The sequence below is a fragment of the Pinus tabuliformis genome, chromosome 1_2 (assembly GCF_031772625.1).
Source record: "Pinus tabuliformis cultivar Carrire ecotype Pingquan chromosome 1_2, CPIR1, whole genome shotgun sequence".
NCBI lineage: Eukaryota > Viridiplantae > Streptophyta > Pinopsida > Pinales > Pinaceae > Pinus > Pinus tabuliformis.
In genome coordinates this window covers 1215487284-1215510497 of record NC_142298.1, presented here as the reverse complement: position 1 = coordinate 1215510497, position 23214 = coordinate 1215487284, and the positions used below count along the sequence as shown (strand labels likewise).

The following is a 23214-nucleotide window of genomic DNA, read 5'->3' as shown; positions in this document are numbered from 1 at the left end:
CTAGGGCTGACCATAGGTGGGCTGTTTGACTAGACTTTGATTGGGCTGAATTTCACTGTTTTGAGGGTTGTTTTATCTTGTTTTTTGAAGGCCAAAGTTGACTGAAGTTGACCGATTTTCTGAGGGTCAAATCTGCCATGTTGACCAACGTTGACTTTTCTAGTTAGGGCTCTTTTGCTACTGTTATAAATTATAAGATTTGTAAATTGTACTATCTCTCTCTGTTGAACTATTGAAGACAAAGAATATTTGATCAAGGGTTTCCCCACATTGGGGTTTGTCCTTGGATGGTGCCACATCTTGTGTCCTCTTGTCTTGGCTTATCTTCTACTGTTTATGTTTATGTTCTATCTGCATTTTACTATCATGTTGATGTGATTGCTAATCTGAATATTGATATTTGGCTGATAAAGAAATTGAAGTAAAATTGCTCTAAAGCATATAACATACCATTGTTGCCTAAAATTGACAGATTATTATAGTGTTTTTTAATCATCAAACAACTTCTAAAAAACGAAGAATGGTGAGAAAAGAGGACACAAAATGTAGGATGCAAGCCAGGGCCAAAACCTCTCCTCTTGAGAGGAAAACCATATAACAGACCATTGTTGCCTAAAATTGATAGATTATTATAGTGTTCTTTAATCATCAAACAACTTCTAAACAACGAAGAATGGTGAGAAAAGAGGACACAAAATGTAGGATGCAAGCCAGGGCCAAAACCTCTCCTCTTGAGAGGAAAGCCCACAATAATTCTTCTCTTCTTATAGAATGTTTAGATGACAAATTCCAAAACCTATGACCCATAATAAAGACCCCTCCAAGACAAAGTCAACTTATCCTTGATGAACTTCCTCAACCCTAGTCAAATTTGCCTCATAGCAAATGCAAATTCTCCTTTGACCAATATTTCGCATCTACAACTTCTTGACTGCAACTAGGCCTTACTACAGAAACCCTAGGCCCCAGGTGTGAGTGAGAATATGGTGAAATAGTCCTTGTTTTTGCTTCGCATGAATTGGTTCCTCCTCCCTTGAAACTTGGCTTATCAAATCGACCTTCTTGTGATACTAAATTTGACTCTTTTGTGGTGGCTACAATTCAGTTCTACTATAGTAGATTCTGCCCTAGATCCGTCGCATGTGTGAGAGATTCTGTCCCAAAACAATCCTTTTGAATTCAATTTCTTTTTCTCCTTTTAGTCCTCTTGTTTGCTTATCATCCAAGTCTTTATTTTCTCTTCAATGAACTTGTTGGATGTCTTTCAAATGACGTCGATGTATCCTTATATATAGTCTTCTTTGGGGGTCGAGTAGCTATCCATGAGGTCGACCTGTCTTGCTTGGAGGCTGACTTGTCTTGGAGGGTGACTTTGACTCTATTTTGACTCGTAAATTTCTTTGAATCGATACATGATGCCCAAATTGGTCTTATACATATTACAATGACGCAATTAACTTCTTTAACTCAATGACAAAATCTAGAAGCACTCAATGGGTGCTTGACCTACAAATAAAATAATCTTGAACATGTAACCCATGTTAAAATAATAATAATAAAAGTTCGTCTTCTCTTTTCATCAAATATATACAATCATGATTACATTAGACATTATAAAGACCGAGCCTAGTTACACATTTCCATAACAACATGCCTTCAAGCTATCCAAAGATCCACCAAAACCTGCCTCAAAAACAACTCGGATATGCGTTTGGAATATTCACAAAACTACTATCAAAAGGATGCCATCATCTTCTTCAAAATAGGCCGAAGTGTTGAGAAATGTAACTAGTATCGGTCTTCATAATGGTATTTGAGTCATGATGTAATGTATTTGTCAAAATAAAGAAAAGAAAAATTATTATAACAGAAAATTTAGCTTATAAGCATGAGTTTCATGCTTTATTTTTTATTTCTAGGTCAAAGCACCCATTGTGTGCTTCTAAGGTTTGTGTCATGAGTCATAGTCATAGTCATCATGTAAAAGACCTTTCTCGGGCTTGTTATGTCAAAGAAGAAAATTTGTTTGTGTCAAAATGTAAAATAAGTCTCCACCAAGTCGGCCTCAAACATTTGTCAAATTCAGCCTCATAATGGAAATACAATCACTATATAAAGAGGAGCAATTCGACCTTGTGGCATCCATCATGAATCTATTCGATCTATAATTGAAACAAGAAGAAAAGGAGTGCGAGTAGACTAGAAGACAAGGAGAAGTCTTAACGAAGGAAGAAATATCCCATTCTTGACGAAATTGTATGCATCAGACGTCTTGGTGTAGCGATTTTGCTAGAAGACCGAACCTGCTCCGATACCACACAAAACTGAAACTCGACAATTAACAATGATATATATATCTTATTAATAATTGAATGAACCTGCTCCGATACCACACGAAGCTGAAACTCGACAATTAACAACGATATATATATATATATATCTTATTAATAATTGAATGATGAATTATAGAGTGAGAGGCCATGGCTTAAATACAACCTTGGGTGCCTCTTGGTTTCTATTTAACTAATAATTACAACTAACTAATTTTTATATAACATTTCCTTCCTCCCAAAAAAATGCTTTGTCCTCGAAGCATATGTAAGACAGATGTTGTTGACGAAATGCTTTAGTCTCCCAAGAAGCTTCTTCTTCTGGTAAATCCTTCCACTTGATTAGGGGTTCCTTGATTTCACAAGATCAAAGCTTCTTTTCCCTGGTGGATATGATACCTTCTGGCTCTAAAATGACCCTTCCTTCATCCTCTAAGGACGAAAGTGTTATTTGTGCTGATTGATGGTCACCAATTGCCCTTTTAAGGCAGGATACATGGAAGACGTTGTGGACATGACTTTTATCCGTAAGGCTTAAACTATATGCAACTTGGCTAATCTTTTTGTTGATCTGGTATGGTCCATAGAACTTTGGTGCCAATATATTTTTTTCTTTTTGTTTTAAGGACCACTGTTTGTATGGCTGGAGCTTGAAAAATAACTATTCTCCAACTTCAAATTCTCTCTCGGTTTTGTTTCGGTCAGCTTACTACTTCATATGATTCCTTGCATTATTTAGATTTTCTTTTAGAGTTTGGACTACTTTTTGGGTTTTTTCAAACTGGTTTTTAATGGCTGGCAGCTTCGTCTCGATGATAGCAAAGTCCTTCCATTTTAGAGGTTCGTAATAGTACAAAGCTTGAAAATGAGTCATTTTCACTGACGTGTGGTAAGTGGAATTGTACCACCATTCAACGATATGTAACCACTAAGCCCACTGGTTTTATTTGTTTATGGCATAACATCATTAATAGGCTTCTAAACATTTATTGACAACCTCTGTTTGGCCATCCGTTTGAAGATGGCAAGCTAAACTCATGTTGAGGTAGGTTCCTATATGTTTGAAGAGTTCCTTCCAAAAGTTACCCTTAATTTGGCATCTCTATTGCTCACAATGACCTTGGGAAATCAATGTAATTTGTAAACATTTTTGCAAAATATCTCATCAATTTGTTTTGCTGAGTCTGATTTCCTCATTGCAATAAAGTGAGGATACTTAGTGAGTTTGTCGACTACTACAAGAATTTTATCCTTGCCATCAGACACAAGTAAACCTTCATTAAAGTCCATTGATATTTCCTCCCATTTCTGATTCAAAATGTTTAATGGGTGAAGTAGTTCGGGTATTGTTATATTTTCATTTTTATTGCGTTGGCATTTATCACATTCGGCTACATATTTTTGAATATCACTGCTCATTCCCTTCTAAAAGAACGAATTGTGTGTGTTATAGTAGGTTTTAAAGTATTCTACATGTCCCACTGATAATGAATCATGCGACTATTTGAGAACCTTGGCTTTAAATTTGGAATCCGCAATCAGATAAATTCTTCCCTTGTACCATAGAATATCATTCTTCCATTCACATTTTGAATTCTGAAGAAGATTATTAATTATTGCACTTGTTTCTTGGTTTTTTGCATATTCACTTTGAATCTCATTAAGCCATTCGGGAACAACCACTGAAACTGCGAGTAATGATGGTTCTTTGTCTTTCCTTGACAACGCATCAGCTACTACGTCAAAGGTAGCAATTTTTTCTATCCATTTTTGTTGTTCTGTAGATAGCGTTTTCTGTCGAAGGAGATGACTTGAGATGTTTGTGCTTATTGAACTTTCTACTTTGAAACATGATCGGGTAACCATCCTGCATTAGTATTGCTCCTATGCCAAAACTTGAAGCATCACATTCAATTATAAATGGTTTTGAGAAGTCTGGAGTTTCCAATACAAGGGCATTCGACATAACTCCCGTCAAGTCTTCAAAACAATTTTTTGCTTCATCATTCCATTGAAATGAGTTCTTCTTTAGAAGGTTCGATAGGGGTGCGGTTATATGGGCGTAGATTTTAATAAATCTTCAATAATACCCTGTCAACCCTAAGAATCCTCTTAGCTTGGAGATATTAACTGGTTTGGGCCATTCCCTTATAGCCTTGATCTTGTTAGGATCTACTTTAACTCCTTCCTTGGATATTATATGTTCGAGATATTCTATTTCTCCCTTCCCAAAAGTGAATTTGGACTTCTTGGCATAGAACTGATGCTCTTCCAACACAATAAGAACTTTCTCGAAATGTTGTAAGTGCTCCTTCCAAGTTTTACTGTAAATTAAAATGTCATTAAAAAACAGTAACACAAACTTCCTTAGATATGGACAAAACAGCTCGTTCATAGTAGCTTGGAATGTCACTGGTGCATTGGTTAAACTGAAAGGCATTACTTTAAACTCGTAATGACCTTCATGTGTTTGGAACACAATTTTCGCTACATCTTCCAGTCTTATTATGATTTGGTAATATCCTGACCTTAGGTCCAATTTGGAGAAGTATTTAGTGCCATGTAGTTCATCCAACATTTCATTAATAATCGATGCATAATCTGAACGATCCATCTTTCTTTCGAACTAATACAACTAGAGCAACATATGGACTTTTACTTTTTGAGATGATGCCACACTTTAAAAGATCTTGGACTAATCTCTCAATTTCAGTTTTTTGATGATGTGGATATTGATATGGTTTGATGTTGATGGGATTTGATCCTGCTTTGACTTCTATTGTATGTTCGATTTCTCTTTTAGGCGACATCTTCATTGGCAGGTCTTGGAATACTTTTTCGTGTTTTTGAATCGGGTTGTGTACTTCCGGTGATTCTTCATTGACCATATTTGATGTTAACATTTCTAATTGATGATATTGTATTGCATAAGCTGGTGCTCCTTTTTGAATCATTTTCATCATCTGGGATGATGATACAATTTGGTTTTCAGGTGGCTGGAACCCATATAATTTGTATTTCTGCCCTTCCCATTTAAATTTTATAAATTGCTTTTGATGGTTGGCAGAGTAAGTATAAAGGGTCTTTAGCCATTGGATACCTAAGACCACATCCACTCCACCTAATGGTACAATGTAGAACTGGGATTTTAAATTAAAGTCTTGAATACACAATTTGACTTTATGGCATTTCCCTACCTTTTCAATTTTTTTATTGTTAGCTACCATAACCTTCATGTTGGGCATGGGAAATTGAGAAAATGTTGAGTCTCTTCGCCATGGTTGAGTCTAAAAAATTACGAGTGCTACAGGGATTGGTCAGAAACATGTTTGGGGCTGTGATATGCCTGTCATAGCTGATAATGATACTTGCATAATGCTCTCGTCATCTAATTTAGGAGATAATTCAAGGGCATCTTCGATTTCTTCTACATTCGATTCATCGCTGCCTAAATCATTGGTTGCTTCGCATTTATATAGGTTTTTGGTCTCTTTTCCTTTAGCACACCTACGTTTAGGGTCCCATTTTGACCACAATGTTTGCATTTGCCCTCTTTCATCTTTTGCATTTCCACGTTAGTTTTTTTCTCCTTGACGAAGATGTGGTGGAACATATTTTGTGTTATTAGTGTTCGCAGATTGGGGAAATCTTTTCAAATATCTTTTCAACAGCTTTTGCTTTTTTGCCTTGCTACTTCTATCGACGTAATGTCATGAAGCTCAAGTTCTGCTGGTAGATGGGGTTTAAGTTCCGAGGTGTATGATTGAATGAGATGAGTTTCTAATAATCCATGTACTCGTGTTGCTAAAGTCTCCCATTCTCGAGTGCATTCATCCACATCTCCTTTTTGTTGCAATCTAGTGTGTTGAGAAGTTAAGATAAGATAATTATATTTATGTCAAACTAATGACCACAATGTAGGTCAAAGGGACTATTGAGTACAATGATGTCTATAGAAAGTAGGAGAACCAAACGGTCTCCTATAAAAGATATAATGCATGAAGTAAATCAACATATGGCCCTAGCGAAGAAGATCTGGGAGATAATAGGTCTGAGGATCAAACCCATCTCTCCTAACATCCGAGGTTGAATGAATAACACTAATGAAACTCAAAATCTGTTGGCCGATGAAGAGCCGATGGCATGTGCGGACTGTCCACTAAATCGTTTCCTTGGGGGGGGGGGGGGTTCGCGCGCTGTTGAATTCTAGAGGACCTTGTCTGTCTCCCAAATGGATTTGAGACGGATCTGCTTCTTCCTTGACACCTTGGAACCTTTTAAAGAACACATCCTTAAATTTCTTCCAACTGATAGCAAGTGTCGTCTTCTTCCACCACATATACCAATTATATGCTTCGCCTTCCATTTTCATGGAAGAATGCCTAATCTTTTCGTCATCGTTGTCAATAATGTAAACCTCGAAATATTCTTCTGCTTTATTGAGCCAAGCAACGCTGCATTTTTCGTTACCGTCGAATTTGGGTAGCTCAATTTTTGCGCTGCGTTGATATGTTGCTATTGACGGAGCGAAGAAGGGGTATTGATTTGAAAACGACATATTGGTGTATGGATTCCAGAGCTGCCTATTTTCAAAATTTGTGTTACTATTTTCTTGATTAGTTGTGGAAGATGTCTTTGGGGACTCAAGTTTCTAATGTGCGTCTGATGATTTTGACGAATTTGGAGAATTAAGATGTTGAGTAGCCTCATTATTCTGGAGTATTTGATCGGGTGTAATATTCAGGTTGGTACAAATACAACCCAACAACACCATAGCTTGATCCACCTTAACTGAAAGGTCTGCCTGATCCTTTTTAAATTCATTCTTGTTCTCCTTGAGCTGACTCTTTATTCCCTTTGTTGTGTTTTGTAGCTCCTCAATTTTATTGCCTTGTTCGGTCACCTTAGTCTCAAGGTCTACTAGTCTCTTATTGAACTCGACCATCGACATTGATGACACCATTGAGTGGGTCTGAGGTGGAGTATACCTATCCAACTTAACTCTTTTTCTTAACTTGATCGTAATTTTTTTTCTTCAATTATATAATTAAATTTTAGTTATATTGTTATATAACCTTATAACTTACGATTCGTGTGTGATGGACGTCGAATGAAACGTATGTCAGGGAAGGCACGTCGACGGTGGAGAAGACGATTTGGAGAATGGGTCAGACGGTTGGACAGAGGTTAGGGGGGAGTGAAGAAAAAGGGACGCGGTTTGGAGACTATGTGGAATGGTTCGAATTGGAAGAGATGCGGATGCGGAAGGGAGCGGTGTGGAATGGTGATGGACCAATGTGGAACTGTGATGCGGTGTGTAAGATGGAACAATGAACGAGACAAGGGTGGTGACAGGGTTACAACGACGGACGAAATTGTATGCAGTGGACGTCTTGGTGTAGCGATTTTGTCGGAAGACCGAACCTACTCCGATACCACATGAAGTGCTGAAACTAAACAATCAACAACAATGATATATATATATATATATCTATATATATATATATATATATATATATATTATTAATAATTGAATGATGAATTACAGAGTGAGAGGCCCTGACTTAAATATAGCCTTGGGTGCCTCTTAAACTAATAAACTAATAATTACAACTAACTAATTTTTATATAACACCATCTCACACGTGTGAAAAGGACGAAGATCTCTAATTTGTTGCAGTATCGAAAAGTTGCAAACTTGCAGTTGAGGGTCGAAAATCAGACTTGACTAGCAAAAGAGAAGTCTAACTTTAGTTGACTTTATTGACATGGGTCTATATAAAGAAGCATTAGATGGGAGGTTGAATTGGTGGATTGAAAGTGGCCTTTGTTTTGGTCAAAGGGTCTTGGCTTTCTCATTTGATTTCGTTTTAAATGAAGAGAAGAAGAATTTTTGGGCTTTCTCCTAGAGGAGGGGTTTTTCCTTGGCTAAGCGCCTACATCTTGTGTTCCCTTGTTGTGTTTGTGATCTTCGTTGTTTGACATTTGTCTTGATGATAAAGATATAATAATTACAAAGAAGAATTAATAAGGTATATCACAAGAAAGTGTCCAGAAAGAGAAATCAAATTAAAATAAAACTTAATTATGTTGCCCTAAGGATTTCTCAATAGCGAAGGACAATGGTATAAAGGCAACTAGAGGATCACTACTTGAAATAAAAAGAGACTACTTGCATTAATCCTCAAGGCCAAATTCCTAGAAGGAAAAACCGAGTTAGGAAAGAACGTATTTTTGAATTTATTTTTGTAACTAGGGCTGCAAACCTGGGCTAGTGGAGCGAAGAAGTTAAAGGAATCAATTAACATCTTTTTGTTGAATCCAAGAAGCTAGGCTCCAATCCTGGTCAAGACCAAGATCCTTGAGAAGAAGAGCGAAATTCTATACATATAGTTAGGGTCTGAAATCACCTAAAAAATCCGAAATCAAAGTTTTATGCATAAATTTTTTGTGGGTGACCGAATTACAATTTGCAAGCATCTTCCATGGACTAGAGCTAGTCCTTGTAACCAACAAAGAAAAGGATGAAGACTGAACTGTTTAAAGGCATTATATGCCTGTTACAAAGCTACAGTCATGCCAAAAGTTGAAGGCACTGAGAAGTCCTAATCAAAAGGTCATACTTAGATATATTAATATTTAACATGGCTTGTAGCAACTATGAAAAAGGTCAAGTTTGCATCCTTTTGAAGGAGTATTGAAAGCCATAAAAGGATTATTATTAAAGACAGAGGAAGGAAGATTCTGTGCTAAGTATATTTGGACGACTTGTAGCAGCTCCTACATCATACCAAAAGTTGAGAAGCGCAGTGGAATTGTTTCTTGAAAAATGTTCTTGTGTAGCTTTTTGAAGAATGATTAGAAGGAAATCTATGAAGCATCTAGTATATTGGGACTAGCTTGAAGAGCTATGAAAGCTACAGTTAGTCACATGGTATTCCTCTTAAAAAAGATTATGTTGCAGTACTTTTACACCTTTGGAGTATTTATTCTTGAGAGCAACAATAAGTTCATGGGATCCTAAAGAAACCTTTGTAGCAGACCTTGGAGAACTAAGGTATGTAAAATTTTGAGGTACGTATACTTGTTTTGATAAGGTCTAACTCAAATTAGATTAGGGTTTTGAGATCTTCTCTTTTGTTCTAGGATTTGTAAGCTTCATATTGTTGAAAGTTGTTGACATCTAAGTTCTAGTAATCCCTAGTTGGTATTTGGAAATCCCAGTCAATGCAAAAACCCTAACACTAATATGAGTGTCCCTTCAAGAAACCCTAGCCTCTGGTCTGTAGGGTTTTTAGGTAGCCTAGGGAGAAATGGAAAACCCTAGTGAAGTTAGAATTGAATTTAAAATTCTAACTCGAGGGTTGATGTTTTTGAAAAGGTAACCATAAAAGTAGGGTTTGGATTTGGAAACCCTAGAAATTATCCCTCTCAAAAGGTTCCATGAGATCCCTAAGCTTGTCAAAATCATGTTCTTGTACTTGTATACTTTTGGTGGTACTTGTCAAGTGAATGCTGTAGTTACATAAAGAAATGCTGATACTTCAAGGTAAGAGGGAGCCCTTCAAAGTTTGCGAAAGAAGTAACTCAGGTATGTTTAAAGACTTGTAGCAGGTCTTCATCATATAAGAAGGTTCTATCATTTTATCTTGAAATACTTTATATTACTAACTCTCTCATGTCTAGGGTATTGCTATAAAATCATGAAAGATTCTCAGTGTTAGTGTGATTGATCTCTAGATTAAATCAACCCTCATTTTACTCTCATTTGCTATCTTGGTAAAACCGTAACCTTTAGGTTTCACTGTAAAAACAACAACCTTTTGATGTTTTTGGATTTGTTGACGAAACCCTAGCATTTTAGGGTTTGATGATTTAGGGTTTATGACAAAACCCTTGTAATAGTTAATGTAAGATCCTAGGAATGAAACCCTAACCTAGTCTAGTTGTTGTATATCTAATATTAAAGTTTTGATTATTATATCTAGGGTTTATGACAAAACCCTAGTAGAGATTGATATAAGATTCTAGAAACCCTAGATGCAAAATGCTTTTGCTATGATTGAAATCAATTGTTGATATCTAAAGTTAGTCATGATAATGGAATCTAGCGTTTGAGACAAAACCCTAGCAAAGATTGTTGTGAATGTCTATGCCATGAAAAGTGAAACCCTATAAACCTAACTAGGTTTAGGTTTTGGATTTCCAAAGATCGATTTCTTATTCAAAGCTTTGATAACCCTAGATGCTCCCATTGTATTGATAAAGTTGACTTCATATATATTTGTGCTTGGTTGTACCAAGGTTACTTGGGAGGGGAGCGAGGAGCGACATTTTCAAAAGCTCCGGGGTCAGGAGTGAATCAGGAGTGAATTTTCAAATAATATATATTTTTATATATTTTGATGCATATATGTCAACAAAAGCATGTAGAATGATGAACTAGATATACAAAGCATTAAAAAATGGATTAAACCATATAACATCAATCATCTAGAAGTTATCATCTTCATCAACGACGTCCACAAGTTACAAGTTCTCATTTATATAACATGTAAGGGTGTACATAACCAAAATAGCATCGAGTGAAATCCATCTATGAACCAAAAATACATCAACAAATAGGGTCTAGATGGCCTCTGGCATCCAAAAAAATCATGCTACAACAAATAGTTGCATATCATCAAAATCATTGCATATCTTGGGATCTTTATCATTAATATCACCCTCTAAGTAATTAACATAAGATAGAAAAAATGCAGCATGTCAAGTCAAGATTTTGTTTGAGTGATGGGTACATTTTTAGTAGGGTCATGATAGAGGAGTTCAACAACCAATGTCACTAACATCAAGGTACATAGAGGGCTTAATTCTCTTGATTAAGAACGAGTCCCATGTCTTAGTACATGACAAAACCAATGCAGACATTTCAACCACCCCAATTTTGAAATGCTGAAAAATGATAAGTCTGCAGGATTTTGAGTGAGATCTAAAATTTTGAGTGAGTCATTTCATGGTAATGTTAAAAAATTTAAGTAAATGGATGAAAATGAAAGATAAAGAAGAATGTCACTTTTACTTTAAGAATTTAACATTACCATGAATTGCATATCAACACTAGGGCCGTAGGCTTGAATATTTGGCTGCCCTTCTCAAAATCTCTTGTTTCTTTGAATTTTTTTGCATTTGGAACATCTTTGTGAAAAAACCAGGGAGCATTTTTTTTTTGTGGGAGCGCACTCTCCGGTCGCTCTCTATTCACTCTCGCTCAGAGCACGCTCCGAGAGTGATTCGAAAGGGATGAGGCCACTCAACCACGACTATGGGTTGTACTTGTTGAAGATTTGTAGGTAAATAATCTTCAAGATGTTGAGGATGCTTACTTACCTCATACTTGATGATGATGTTGAGCATGATGGAAAGAGGGAGCTATAAGTGTACATTGCTAACTAATAGATGACCTTGTTGCCACGTGAATGTAGAAGGAATGATGTTATGGAAGATTAAATTTCTTTGGTGATATGATGATGCGAAAGAAAGAATTTGTGTTCTGAGTTGTTTGTCCCCTTAGTTCCTGAGAGTGGTTTAGATCCTTGTATTAGTGTTTTGGAAATGACACTTGGATCCTTGAGTTGATGGATCTTTGAAATAGTGGCATTGCGACTTGGATCTTTGATGTGTTGGGGATACCTTGGCAGTTGTGGTATCCCTAACATTGCCTATGATGTTGTACTCTTCTTGGATCATTTCAAATTGAGGTAAACCTTGTACCAATTGAACAATTATGAATACCTCCTTAGTTAAGAGGGAGTGTTGAGAAATGTAACTAGTATCGACCTTCATGATTGTATTTGAGTCATGATGTAATGTATTTGTCAAAAGAAAGAAAAGAGAAATTATTATAAAACAAAATTTATTTTATAAGCATGGGTTTCATGCTTTATTTATTATTTCTAGGTCAAAGCACCCATTGTGTGCTTCTAGGGTCTTTTTCATGAGTCATAGTCATAGTCATAATCATCATGTAAATGACCTTTTTTGGGCTCCTTATGTTCAAGACGAAAATTCGTTTTTGTGTCAAAATGTAAAATAAGTCTCGTCCACCAAGTCGACTCCATCTCCTACAAGTGTGCCTCAAACATCTGTCAAGTCGACGTCATAATGGAGATACAACCACTATATATAGAGGAGCAATCGACCTTGTGGTATCCATTATCAATCTGTTCGATTTGTAATTGAAACAAGAAGAAAAGGAGTGCGAGAAGAGTAGAATACAGGGAAAAGTCTTAGCAAAGGAAGAAAGAATCCATCCTTGACTCTTCCAACTCACATGTGTGAAAAGGTCAAAGGGTTTTGATCTGTTGCAATACTGAAAAGTTGCAGACCTATAGTTGAGGGCTGAAAATCAAAGTTGACCAACAAAAAAAAGTCTGACTTAAGTTGACTTTATTGACTTGTGTCTATATAAAGAAGCATTGCTTGGGAGGTGGACTTGGTTGATTCAAAGAGACTTTAGTCTTGGTCAAAGGATCGTGGTTGTCTCATTTGATTTGTTTCTAAAAGAAGAGAAGAATAATTTTTGGGTTTTCCCATAGAGGAGGGGTTTTGTCTTGGCTAAGTGCCTACATCTTACATTCTCTTGTTGTGTTTGTGATCTTCATTGTTTGACAATATCACAAGAAAGTGTAAAGAAAGAGAAATCGAATTAAAATAAAACCCTAATTATGCTGCCCTAAGGATTTCTCAACAGGAAGTAAGCCATATAAGAAGAGGCTCGAGATGCGTTAGGAAACTTCTAAAGAAGTCAGAGAGTAAGGTGAGTTAGAAGTGTAATGTTTACCCAATGAAGAACCTCCCAAACTAGGAAAGTTTAAGCCCAAAAACAAAATTACCTTATAAATTTAGTGAAACTTTGCTAGTGAATGCCATTAAGACAAAGCCAAAAAATGCCTCAGAAAAGCTTTGATTTAGCCTCAAAACTTGATTTATGTCCCAACGAATCCACTACAAAATGATGTAGTAAGTAAGCCCAAAATTAAACCTTAAACTGTACCATACAAAATTTGTCTTTGCCAACGAATTCACACAAATATCTAGAACAAAAACCTACAAAGATTTTCAGCCTCTTGCTAAAGATACCAAAAGTTTAAGAATAAATTTCTAATAGTTGAAGATCAAAGATGATTGATCTTGGAGGGAGCCAAGTTCTCCTTTATAGTGAATGAGGGTTTCTAGAGGGGGGTTGACATGCCCAATAAGCCATGAAGCCGACCTTAAACAAGCCCCAAAAACAATTAAAATTTGATTGAGTTGACGATTAAAATAAGCCACTAATTCTTATTTTTAAAAGGGGATGACCTTAACTTTCTTTGTGACACCACTTTTAAGAAACAATAATTCTTCCTTTGAGGCTGCTTTGTAACAACCAAGATCAATAGATAATTAATCGAATTTTCTTAAATGTTAATCGAAATATTGACCAATAAAAACACTGCCTTTTTACATCCAATTTTGGCATCATGACCACATTTTCGGGGCACCAACTTTGAGAAGGCCTATCTCCTCAACTGTGAGGAGTTATGGGGTGTGCCACCTGTCATTAGAAACGACATGATGAGCTCTATCAATTGATGATGGTCACACTTGCAAATTCATTGATCTTCCCATTCAAATTCCTCATCGAATGTGGGGTATCATGAACATATCACATGGGCTTGGCTTCTTGTCCATTGGTTCTTCCAACTAATGCAATTCATGCACTAATATTAAGAGTGTTCAAAAATTGATGTTGGCCTCAATGGCAAACACCATTCAACACTTTTGGCCTGGCCAACTTATCTCCTGCAGTCAACTTTGGACATGTGGTTGACTCCTATGGTCAATTTGGCCCTATAGTGAAACCAAATTCAAATGTCCTCTTCTGAGGTCAAACTTGGCTTGCTTCTGTGGTCAAAGTCAGCCTCTTTTGTGGTCAAAATCAACTAGATAATTTGGTCAAACTCAGTCAAATAATAGCTTTGTTGACTTGGTCAAACAGTTAAGTAACTCGCTTGGGCAGATCATTTTCTCCACATGTGCGAGTCTTCTAAGAGAGAGAAGATGTTGTGTTGTGTTGTGTTGATGATCAAAGTGGAGTAGCACATCATGTATTTATATAGGTTATAAGAGTGAATTTTGATGAAGGGACACACCCTTTCGTGTGGGGGCTGACTTGACCATTTTGGAGCCCAAAAATTAGAATTAGAATTTTTATTTTCATAATTTTCCTAGGCTGACTTAGGAGGCTTCTCAGCATGTGGGAATACCTCTTGATGCTACACAAAAATTAACACCTTGACACCTCGATTTTTGTGCACTAGCAGCGCATCAAATGCTCTCTGACAATCTTGAAAGTCATGCCCTGTTTGCTCAGATAACTGTGCTTTGACCAGTGTGGAAAAAGTCACGATTAAATTGGCAAAGTCTGATTTTTTGGACTAGCGTAGTATTACTTGGGAGCGGGAGCGAAAATGGGTGCGGGAGCGACATTTTCAAAAGCTCCCGGTTTGGGAGTGAATCTCGTAGCATTTTTTTATATAATATATATATATATATATATATTTTTTTTTTTTCGTACTTTGATACATATATGTCAACAAAAACATGTAGAATGATGAATTAGATATAAAAAACATAAAAAAACATAGATTGAACTATATAACAACAATCATCTAGAAGTTATAATCTTCATCAACCACGTCCACAAGTTAGTAGCATAGTAACATACAACATATTGAGTCTCATGATTCATCAATCTTAAAGTTCAAGCTTTCAAAATTCAATATATAACATTTATCATCATTGATCATTTGTAAGCTAAGTGTAACCATTACAACAAATAATATCTAACATGAAATGAAATGTTATAAAATGAAGCAACTCTCAACTTTCATGAATCATCATATTCATAATTCATTACTAATGAGTTATAATTACCAACTTCAAACTTAAATTGTCATATATTATTTAAAAAAATGTCATAATAAATATGAAAGAGTCAATAGTTATAAAAACTACTAGAAACTAGAAAAGACAAGTAAATCTATTATCTATTTCTTATGTTTGGGCCTCTTGCCACCACGAGAAATGTCTAATTTGTAGTCTTGTTGGAAAATCAGGATCTTTGTCATTAATATCACCCTTTAAGCATTAATATCCAAAGGTATCTTTGTCATTACCTTTGTATCTGTGTAGGGATCTTTGTCATTAATATCACCCTCTAAGCATTAACATAAGATAGAAAAAGCATATCATGTCAAGTCAACATTTTGTTTGAGTGATGCGTACATTTTTAGGAGGGTCATGATAGAGGAGTTCGACAACCAATGTCACTAACATCAAGGTACATAGAGGGATTAGTGCTCTTGATTAAATAAGAGTTCCATACCTTAATACATGACAAAATTCAGTCATGATAGAGGAGTTCGACAACCAATGTCACTAACATCAAGGTACATAGAGGGATTAGTGCTCTTGATTAAATAAGAGTTCCATACCTTAATACATGACAAAATTCAATACAAACATTGCAATCTCCCAATTCTGAAATCATTAAAAATTGATAAGTCTGCTGGATTTTGAATGAAATCTGAAATTCTACTTTCTCCATATGAAATCCAATGAGGTCGGAACCACTCTCAAACATCTTGAGTCATTTCATGGTAATGTTAAAAATTTAAGTAAAATGATGAAAATGAAGATTAAGGAGAATGTCACTTTTAACATTACCATGAATCGCATTTCAATACTAGGGCCATAGGCTTGATCATTAAGCTGCCCCACTCAAAACTTATTTGTTTCTTTGAAAAAAATTGCATTTGGAACATTACTGCATTTTTTTCTTTGCAAAAAAGGCTAAATGCTCCCAGAAAGGTAGGGAGCACAAATTTTTTTAGGGAGTGCGCTCCTGAGTCGCTTTGGCCCAGATCACAGATTGGGAGCGGGATCGAGGGGGGTTGGGGGGAGGGGGCGTTCCCCCGCAACACTGGACTAGCGGATTTAATCAACAGACTTTTTGGAGATTTTTTCCTAGTTGAAAAGGTCGGGATTAAATCGGGAGGTTTTCCAAAAAATCGTGAGTGAGGTAGTTTCTTTAACGACTTATAGTTTTTTAATTTTGTTAAAAAAATTGGGATTTTATTGAGAAAGTTGGGATAAAATCAGGAGTTTTTCCAAAAAATCGTGAGTGAGGTAGTTTTTTGTGCACTAGCAGCGCATTAAATGCTCTCTGACAGTCTTGAAAGTCATGCCCTGTTTGCTCAGATAACTGTGCTCTGACCAGTGTGGAAAAAGTCGCGATTAAATTGGCAAAGTTTGATTTTTTTGACTAGCCAATTTAATTGGCTGACTTTTTGGAGATTTTTTCCTAGTTGAAAAAGTCGAGATTAAATCAAGAGTTTTTCCAAAAAATTGTGAGTGAGGTAGTTTTTTTAACGACTTTTTATTTTTTTTGTTGAAAAATTGGGATTTTATTGAAAACGTTGGGATAAAATCAAGAGTTTTTCCAAAAAATCGTAAGTGAAATAGTTTTTTTAACGACTTTTAATTTAAAAAAAATGAATATTTTTGTTTGTTTATTTGTTTGTTAGTTAGTTAGTTTGTTAGTTAGTTAGTTTATTTATTTTTTATTAATTTTGCCGACTTTTACAAAAACCCCCCCGACTTTAATGATGTTTTCATTTTCTGGACCCTTGCCGATTTAATCCCGACTTTGACTTCTCCCACATTGGCTCTGATAGCCTACAATAAATCCTAATAGGCTTTATTTTTCATGCCCAGTCTGCTTAGGTAATGTGCTCTAACATCCTGCAATACATGCAGACGGGCTCCTCGATTTTCGCACTCAGACTGCTCAAAAACCCACTGCCCTTTGCCTCAAAATTTGCGAATGTCAACCTCAACTTTGTGCCTGTTCTCGTTGAGAAATGTGTTGTACCTTCTTTTGTACTCCTCCTGCTATACGTTTTCCTTGGCTCTATTCTTCTCTTCTCCAAAGCTCTTGAACAAACGAAAGGAAATGGTGTCTTTTCCCCCTTCCTTTTTCCTTTTTGTTCTCCCATTATGAGAAGATACCTAACCCTAAGATCTGATGGCTGATATTAGATCTTAGCCATGAAGATCAAAGGTGGGGATATAATTCCTCATTGAGTCAAAAGTCACTTTATCCCGTAAGTCTCCTTTTCATTAATTAACTTAAAAAGTACTTTATCACTGTCTTATAAAGTCACTTTATGAGTTTATATCTTATAAAATCACTCATAACTTTATTTGTCATAAAGGTAAGTGAAGGGGGGGTCACATTAGGACCTAAGTCACTGCATTCATGTTCGTGTTCGAGTTCGGCAACCTTGAAATTCGAATAAAGTTCGACACCTAAAATTTTGCTAATAAAATTCGACATATAAAATTTGAAATATTATATACAATTTAAGTTTAAGCATGCTGAAAAACACATTTAGCCATAGCTCTCAAATAAATCATGTAGATTACCCTAGAAAAAGAAAAAAATCACCGTTAAATTTCACTAAATCCATACAAACAATTACAAATTTTTCCGCCGACAATACATCACAATGTACAAAATATCATAAAGATTATATATGACATAATCCAATCCAATGGATTAAAACATACAACGCCGACAATACATCACAATTAACAGAACTATAAATTGACAAAAAAATAATTGTTGTTTTAGTTAGTGAATTATATTAACTGAACTAGACAAAAATTCACTATTCATCCCGATGATTCAACCCTCTCAATGGGTTGGTTGACAGAAACATTAATGAAGAAGATTGATTATTGTTCCCATTGGGAAAGTATGTCAATCGGATCAAAAACCTTTCTCATTTTTTCAATGATTCCAAATGCCCCAGTGGCCAGGTTATTCAACTTCCCAGTGGCTAGTTATCCAACTCCCAAAGCCCCGATTATCTCACCGGTTGGTGGTGGAGTGAGCGAGTGTGACTGTGAATGAGGTAGACTTTTGCATGTACCCAAGTTTTAGCCTCAAGTTTATTAGGGTTACCAAACTTACCATTTTAATTTTTTTTTTTAATTATAAATGATGGAAAAATGTTGAATCACAAAACCTTGAAATGAACTTCAACAAATTTTTGGTGAATTTGTTGGTGTTCATGTTTGTGTTCGTGTTCGACATAAATTTCGACGAACATAAATGAATTTGTTCGAATTGTTTTGAGGTTTGGTGAATTTCAAATTCAAAGGATTAAATTCGCCAAACCCGGTGACTTAGATTAGGACAAATTTCATGAAGAAATGAAAGCAAATGGTGTCTTTTCCCCCTTCCTTTTTCCTTTTTGTTCTCTTATTATGAGAGACCTAACCCTAAGATCTGATGGCTGATATTAGATCTTAGCCATTAAGATCGGGGGGGATTTAATTCCTCATTGACTCATAAGTCACTTTATCCCCTAAGTCTGCTATTCATTAATTAACTCAAAAAGTACTTTACGACTTTATATCTTATGAAATCACTTTAACTTTATTATCATAAAGATCATTGAAGGGGGCCACATTAGGACATTTTTTCTAGGCTAGATACCAAGCCTTAGGAACATTTGTCCTCTTGTCCTCGGTACTCTTTTTCTAACACTATAGACTGTCAATGATTGCCCTGCTGTGCGTAAAATACTGTGCCAAACAGGGGAATGCAAAATTCGCTGGTAGAATATATCAGTATATTTGCACAGGTAAAGATTTGAAGTTGATGACCCTGAATAGGAGTAGATAATGTTGAAATGTAACTAGTGTCGGTCTTCATAAATTGTACTTGAGTCATGACTTGATGTAATTATTGATGTACTTGTCAAAAGAAAAGAAAAGAAAATTTATTTGTAAAAAGAAAAATTATTTTATTGAAATGGGTTTCTTGCCCATCATGTTGTGGTCCTAGGTCAAAGCACCCATTGAGTGCTCTAGGGGTCTTGTTGTCAAGTCAAGAGTCAAGGTCATGATGGACTAGCCCTTGGAGGGCCCTTGTAGCAAAGAAGAAAAAATACTATTGTAATTTGCTGTGTCTAGAATTCTCCAAGTGATGGGTCAACCAGTCCTCTTCATGTCGGCCTCGAGAGGCCTAATTTACCTCCTAAGAAGCCTATAAAAGGAACAAACTCTACACACTTGAAAGTTGAGAGTGATACATCAATCTGATTCATACGAAAAAGAAAGGAGATCTGAAGTAGCAAGAAAAGAAGCGAGTTTCTGTGGAAGGTAGCGGAAGAGGAAAGGAAGTGAATGTTTGTTTCTATTGCTTCACATGTGCAAGTTTTGGAGGAGAACCTAGGGTTTTCTCTGTTTGGTTTTGCAGTGATATGTTTGGGTTTGGCTGGCTCATCACTTGGAAGTTTGGTCTTGGGTCAAGGTCAAGGTCTTGGAAGTCTTAACTGAAATTCTATAAGAAGAGGTTTTTGTGGGTTTTCCTCTCTAGGAGAGGTTTTGGCCTTTGGCTAGCAGCCTACATCTGGTGTTCTTGTGTTTTCATTCTGATCTTCTTATTGGCATTTGTCTTGATGGTGAACAGAACTAAACAATGATGATAATGTCCTAATATAAATCACAAAAAAATGCCAAGGATTAAAGAAAAATCAAATTAATAAATACTATAATTGTATGCCCTAGATTCTCAACAGATAAAAGAATAGATATAATAGAAGTTGAGAACTTTGGATATCATGGTATTCTGTCTATAATCTCGTTAAGCACAAATAATTTTAACTAGATAAAATAAACTCTGTAATAGTAAAGAGGTAAACGTAAGTCAAGACTGTTGAAATTTGGGCAACTATGGGATAAATTTCCCCATAGGAACCCAACTACCCCAAAAGCAGCCGACTTAGCCCCAAAGAGAATTCAATTAGATAAAAGAGATATTATTATGAATGTGTTTGGCACTCTAATTGTTATTTAATGTGGCACAAATTTGGGGAAGCAATCATTAAGGAAAATATATTTAAATATTATTATGATCAAATTATCCTGAAAATGTTCAAGTCGGCCTGCCCCAAAGGACATGACCTTTCACATATGGAAATGACTATAAATTGGCACCCACACTTCTTCATTTGGCAATGCAAGTTCGGACTTCTAGTAAGGCATACTTCTGTGACCTACTAGGGCATCTTCTGCAGCCTATCTATGCTATCTTCTGCGGCCTACTACAACATACTTCTGCGGCCTACTAGGGCATCTTCTGTGGCCTATCTATGCTATATTCTGCGTCCTATATTCTCTGTGGTTATGCTGCCTAATATAACCTACTCTCTGCGGCTGTCTTCTATGAAACTATGCGGCCTGATGCAACTAGCCTCTGTTCATATACAGCCTAGTTAATACAACAGTAATGTATGACAGTTTATGGCAGAGATGTGTGGCAATCTCCAGTAATGTTCAGTGAAATATGACAAGACCTTGTGGCTATAATGTATCTCAGTGACAATGGCAGGAATATCTATATGACTGCAATAATGACACTTGTTCTTGTGACAGTAAGTCATAGCAGTGATGCTTATGGAAGTGACACTTATGTTCATAACAACAGCAGTAATACCTATGCTTCAGTATAGCAGTGTTCTTGTATGATAGTACTCGTGACAGTGATAACAGTAATGACTTCAATACCTTTGATGACGATGATAACTGTAATGACTTCAGTATTTTTGATGATAGTGATAACAGTAATCTAGATGACCGTGCTCTTGATGGCAATAACAAGAGTGTTGCATACAGTGCCTTTATGACAGTGATGGTTGACAGTGCCTCAAATGATGGATGTGACAGTGCATATGTTAGTGATATGTATGACAGTGATGTCTGTGATCATGATGTTTGTGACAGTGTTGACAGTAATTCTTGTGACAAGGAAACGAGGGCTTGTGACTACCTCCTTGAGAGGTATGCCTGCTGCTATCTTATGAGGATCTAGTATGATCTAGGATTGGCCCTAGGTAGCTTAATGTGATTGATGATGAAAGACTTACGTCTCATTATATTTATAATTGTATTTCAACTGAACATTTGATGAATATCTAAGAAGAAGAAATTGGTTGGCTTTTCCCCCTTGTGGGGTTTGGCCCGAATATTTGACCTAAATTTGGTATCTCTATTGTGTATGTTTTCCTTCTATTGTTTGTTACCATTCTGTTGTATGTTATTGTTCTCTCTACGTAATTGTGAATGATGATATGATGTTATAGGGTGAATGTAATGAACGTCTAAAAATTCAATTATCTGCAGCAGAGAACAATCTAGCCCTAAAAATTAACAGACTTATCATTTTTATCTTCAACTTTTGAAAGATGACCCAGTTTATAAGTTGTCATGATAATTTACTATACATTATAGTAAATGTGTATGGTAGTTAATCTCAAAAGCAGTATTTCCTATTGTCTGGAGTCTCTGGATGCAAATGTTGTTGAACTTTGGCTTTCTGGGCTTGAACATTATGATTGAACTTTTGTCTAACCTCCATGATGGTATATGTTAATTTGCTTTCTTGATTGTTTACTTGGTCATCAATTGAGCTTGTCGCTATCTACAGCTTTATTTGCTTCCACTAGCTGCACTTGCTTTTTTCCTTTTTGTGGATTTATTCATGGCAACCACCTCTTTCATGAATATGTTGTTTGGTTGTTCATGGGTTTTCCAGAATGTTTTCTTTACTTTTGCTGGTGACTACTCTGATGTCATCTGTGTGGTATATGCTATAACTATGGCAGCTGCTAGGAAGGAGAGCAAAGCAGCATTTTTGTCAGAGTTACGGCGAGAAAATCAGTCAATTTCTTTTAAACCTGGTCAATTCAGTTCTGTCAGAGCTCATTCAAGCTCAAGCATGGTAAGCTCATATCTGAAATTAGTAACATGCCAATGAATACAAGCTGGAATGCATTTTTATGAAATTGCTATCCATGTAGTTTTGATCACAAATTTTAACACTGTATTTCAGGATGTTGGCTTTCATTTTCAACTCTATCACTATATTTTAGAGATCCATTTTCTGAATTCATGGATAAGGCTGGAACCATTTGTTTTGAAGGGAGTGACAAGTTCCCCATAAAATCAAGAAATAACCTCCTTTTAATATAATGTTGTAGCCCTTTTAATAAACATATCCCCAACAGGGCTTTTAAGAGTAGTGTGGTGGAATCACAGTTCTGCGAATTAGATCGCAGTAGTAAAAAGAAGTTAAGCCATATAAATAAACAACAATCAAAACACACTAGTGTTCACATGGTACATTGGCTTGATATAAGCAGTTGTATGTGTTGATGTTTGTAGCTTGGATAGGTAGCTCTGCATAAGTCTAAGTGTCGTGACATGTGGAAGTTGTCCAATGTCCTCACCTTTGTAATTCTCTTTAATAAAAGGAATAATTAAAGTGAAATGTCTTTTTTATAAACGTGAGTTTAACCTAATGAAATGTAAATGTTCTTACATTACTGAATTAGGGAGTTAATCTCATCCATCAATATCTGTAGAATTCCCTCTTGGAAATTTCTCAAACTGATAGTAATTCTGGGTTTATAATTAAAGTTTCATTGGTGTCTTTCATCAAATAGCTTGACTGTGTACTGCTGTAGATGATTTTTTATAAAATTTGTCTTCAAGACAGTTTATACAATACCCAGAGAACACCAAACAGACTTCAAAACAAACTCATTCAACTTATTTCAGACTCAGAAATTACTATACAGATAACATATGGCAATCTGAAAAGAGCATCAATGTAAATAGTCTTTTTCTTCACTTGAAATAGGAAGGTACAATAAGCAGATAATCAATAGATACTGGTAAATGCTTCAGCCAATAAATGTGGGCACGTAAC

At 35.9% G+C, this 23214-nt stretch overlaps 1 protein-coding gene across 3 annotated transcripts in view; it reads left to right on the top strand.

The window, feature by feature from the left end:
• Positions 1-23214, top strand: part of LOC149210637 (Rrp15p protein) — a 193987-nt gene that overhangs the window by 90581 nt on the left and 80192 nt on the right. For all 3 annotated transcript variants that reach the window (XM_089396749.1, XM_089396748.1, XM_089396746.1), the window contains exon 6: positions 22109-22224. In XM_089396749.1, coding sequence (XP_089252875.1) covers positions 22109-22224 — 116 coding nt within the window. The remainder of the gene's footprint in view (positions 1-22108; positions 22225-23214) is intronic.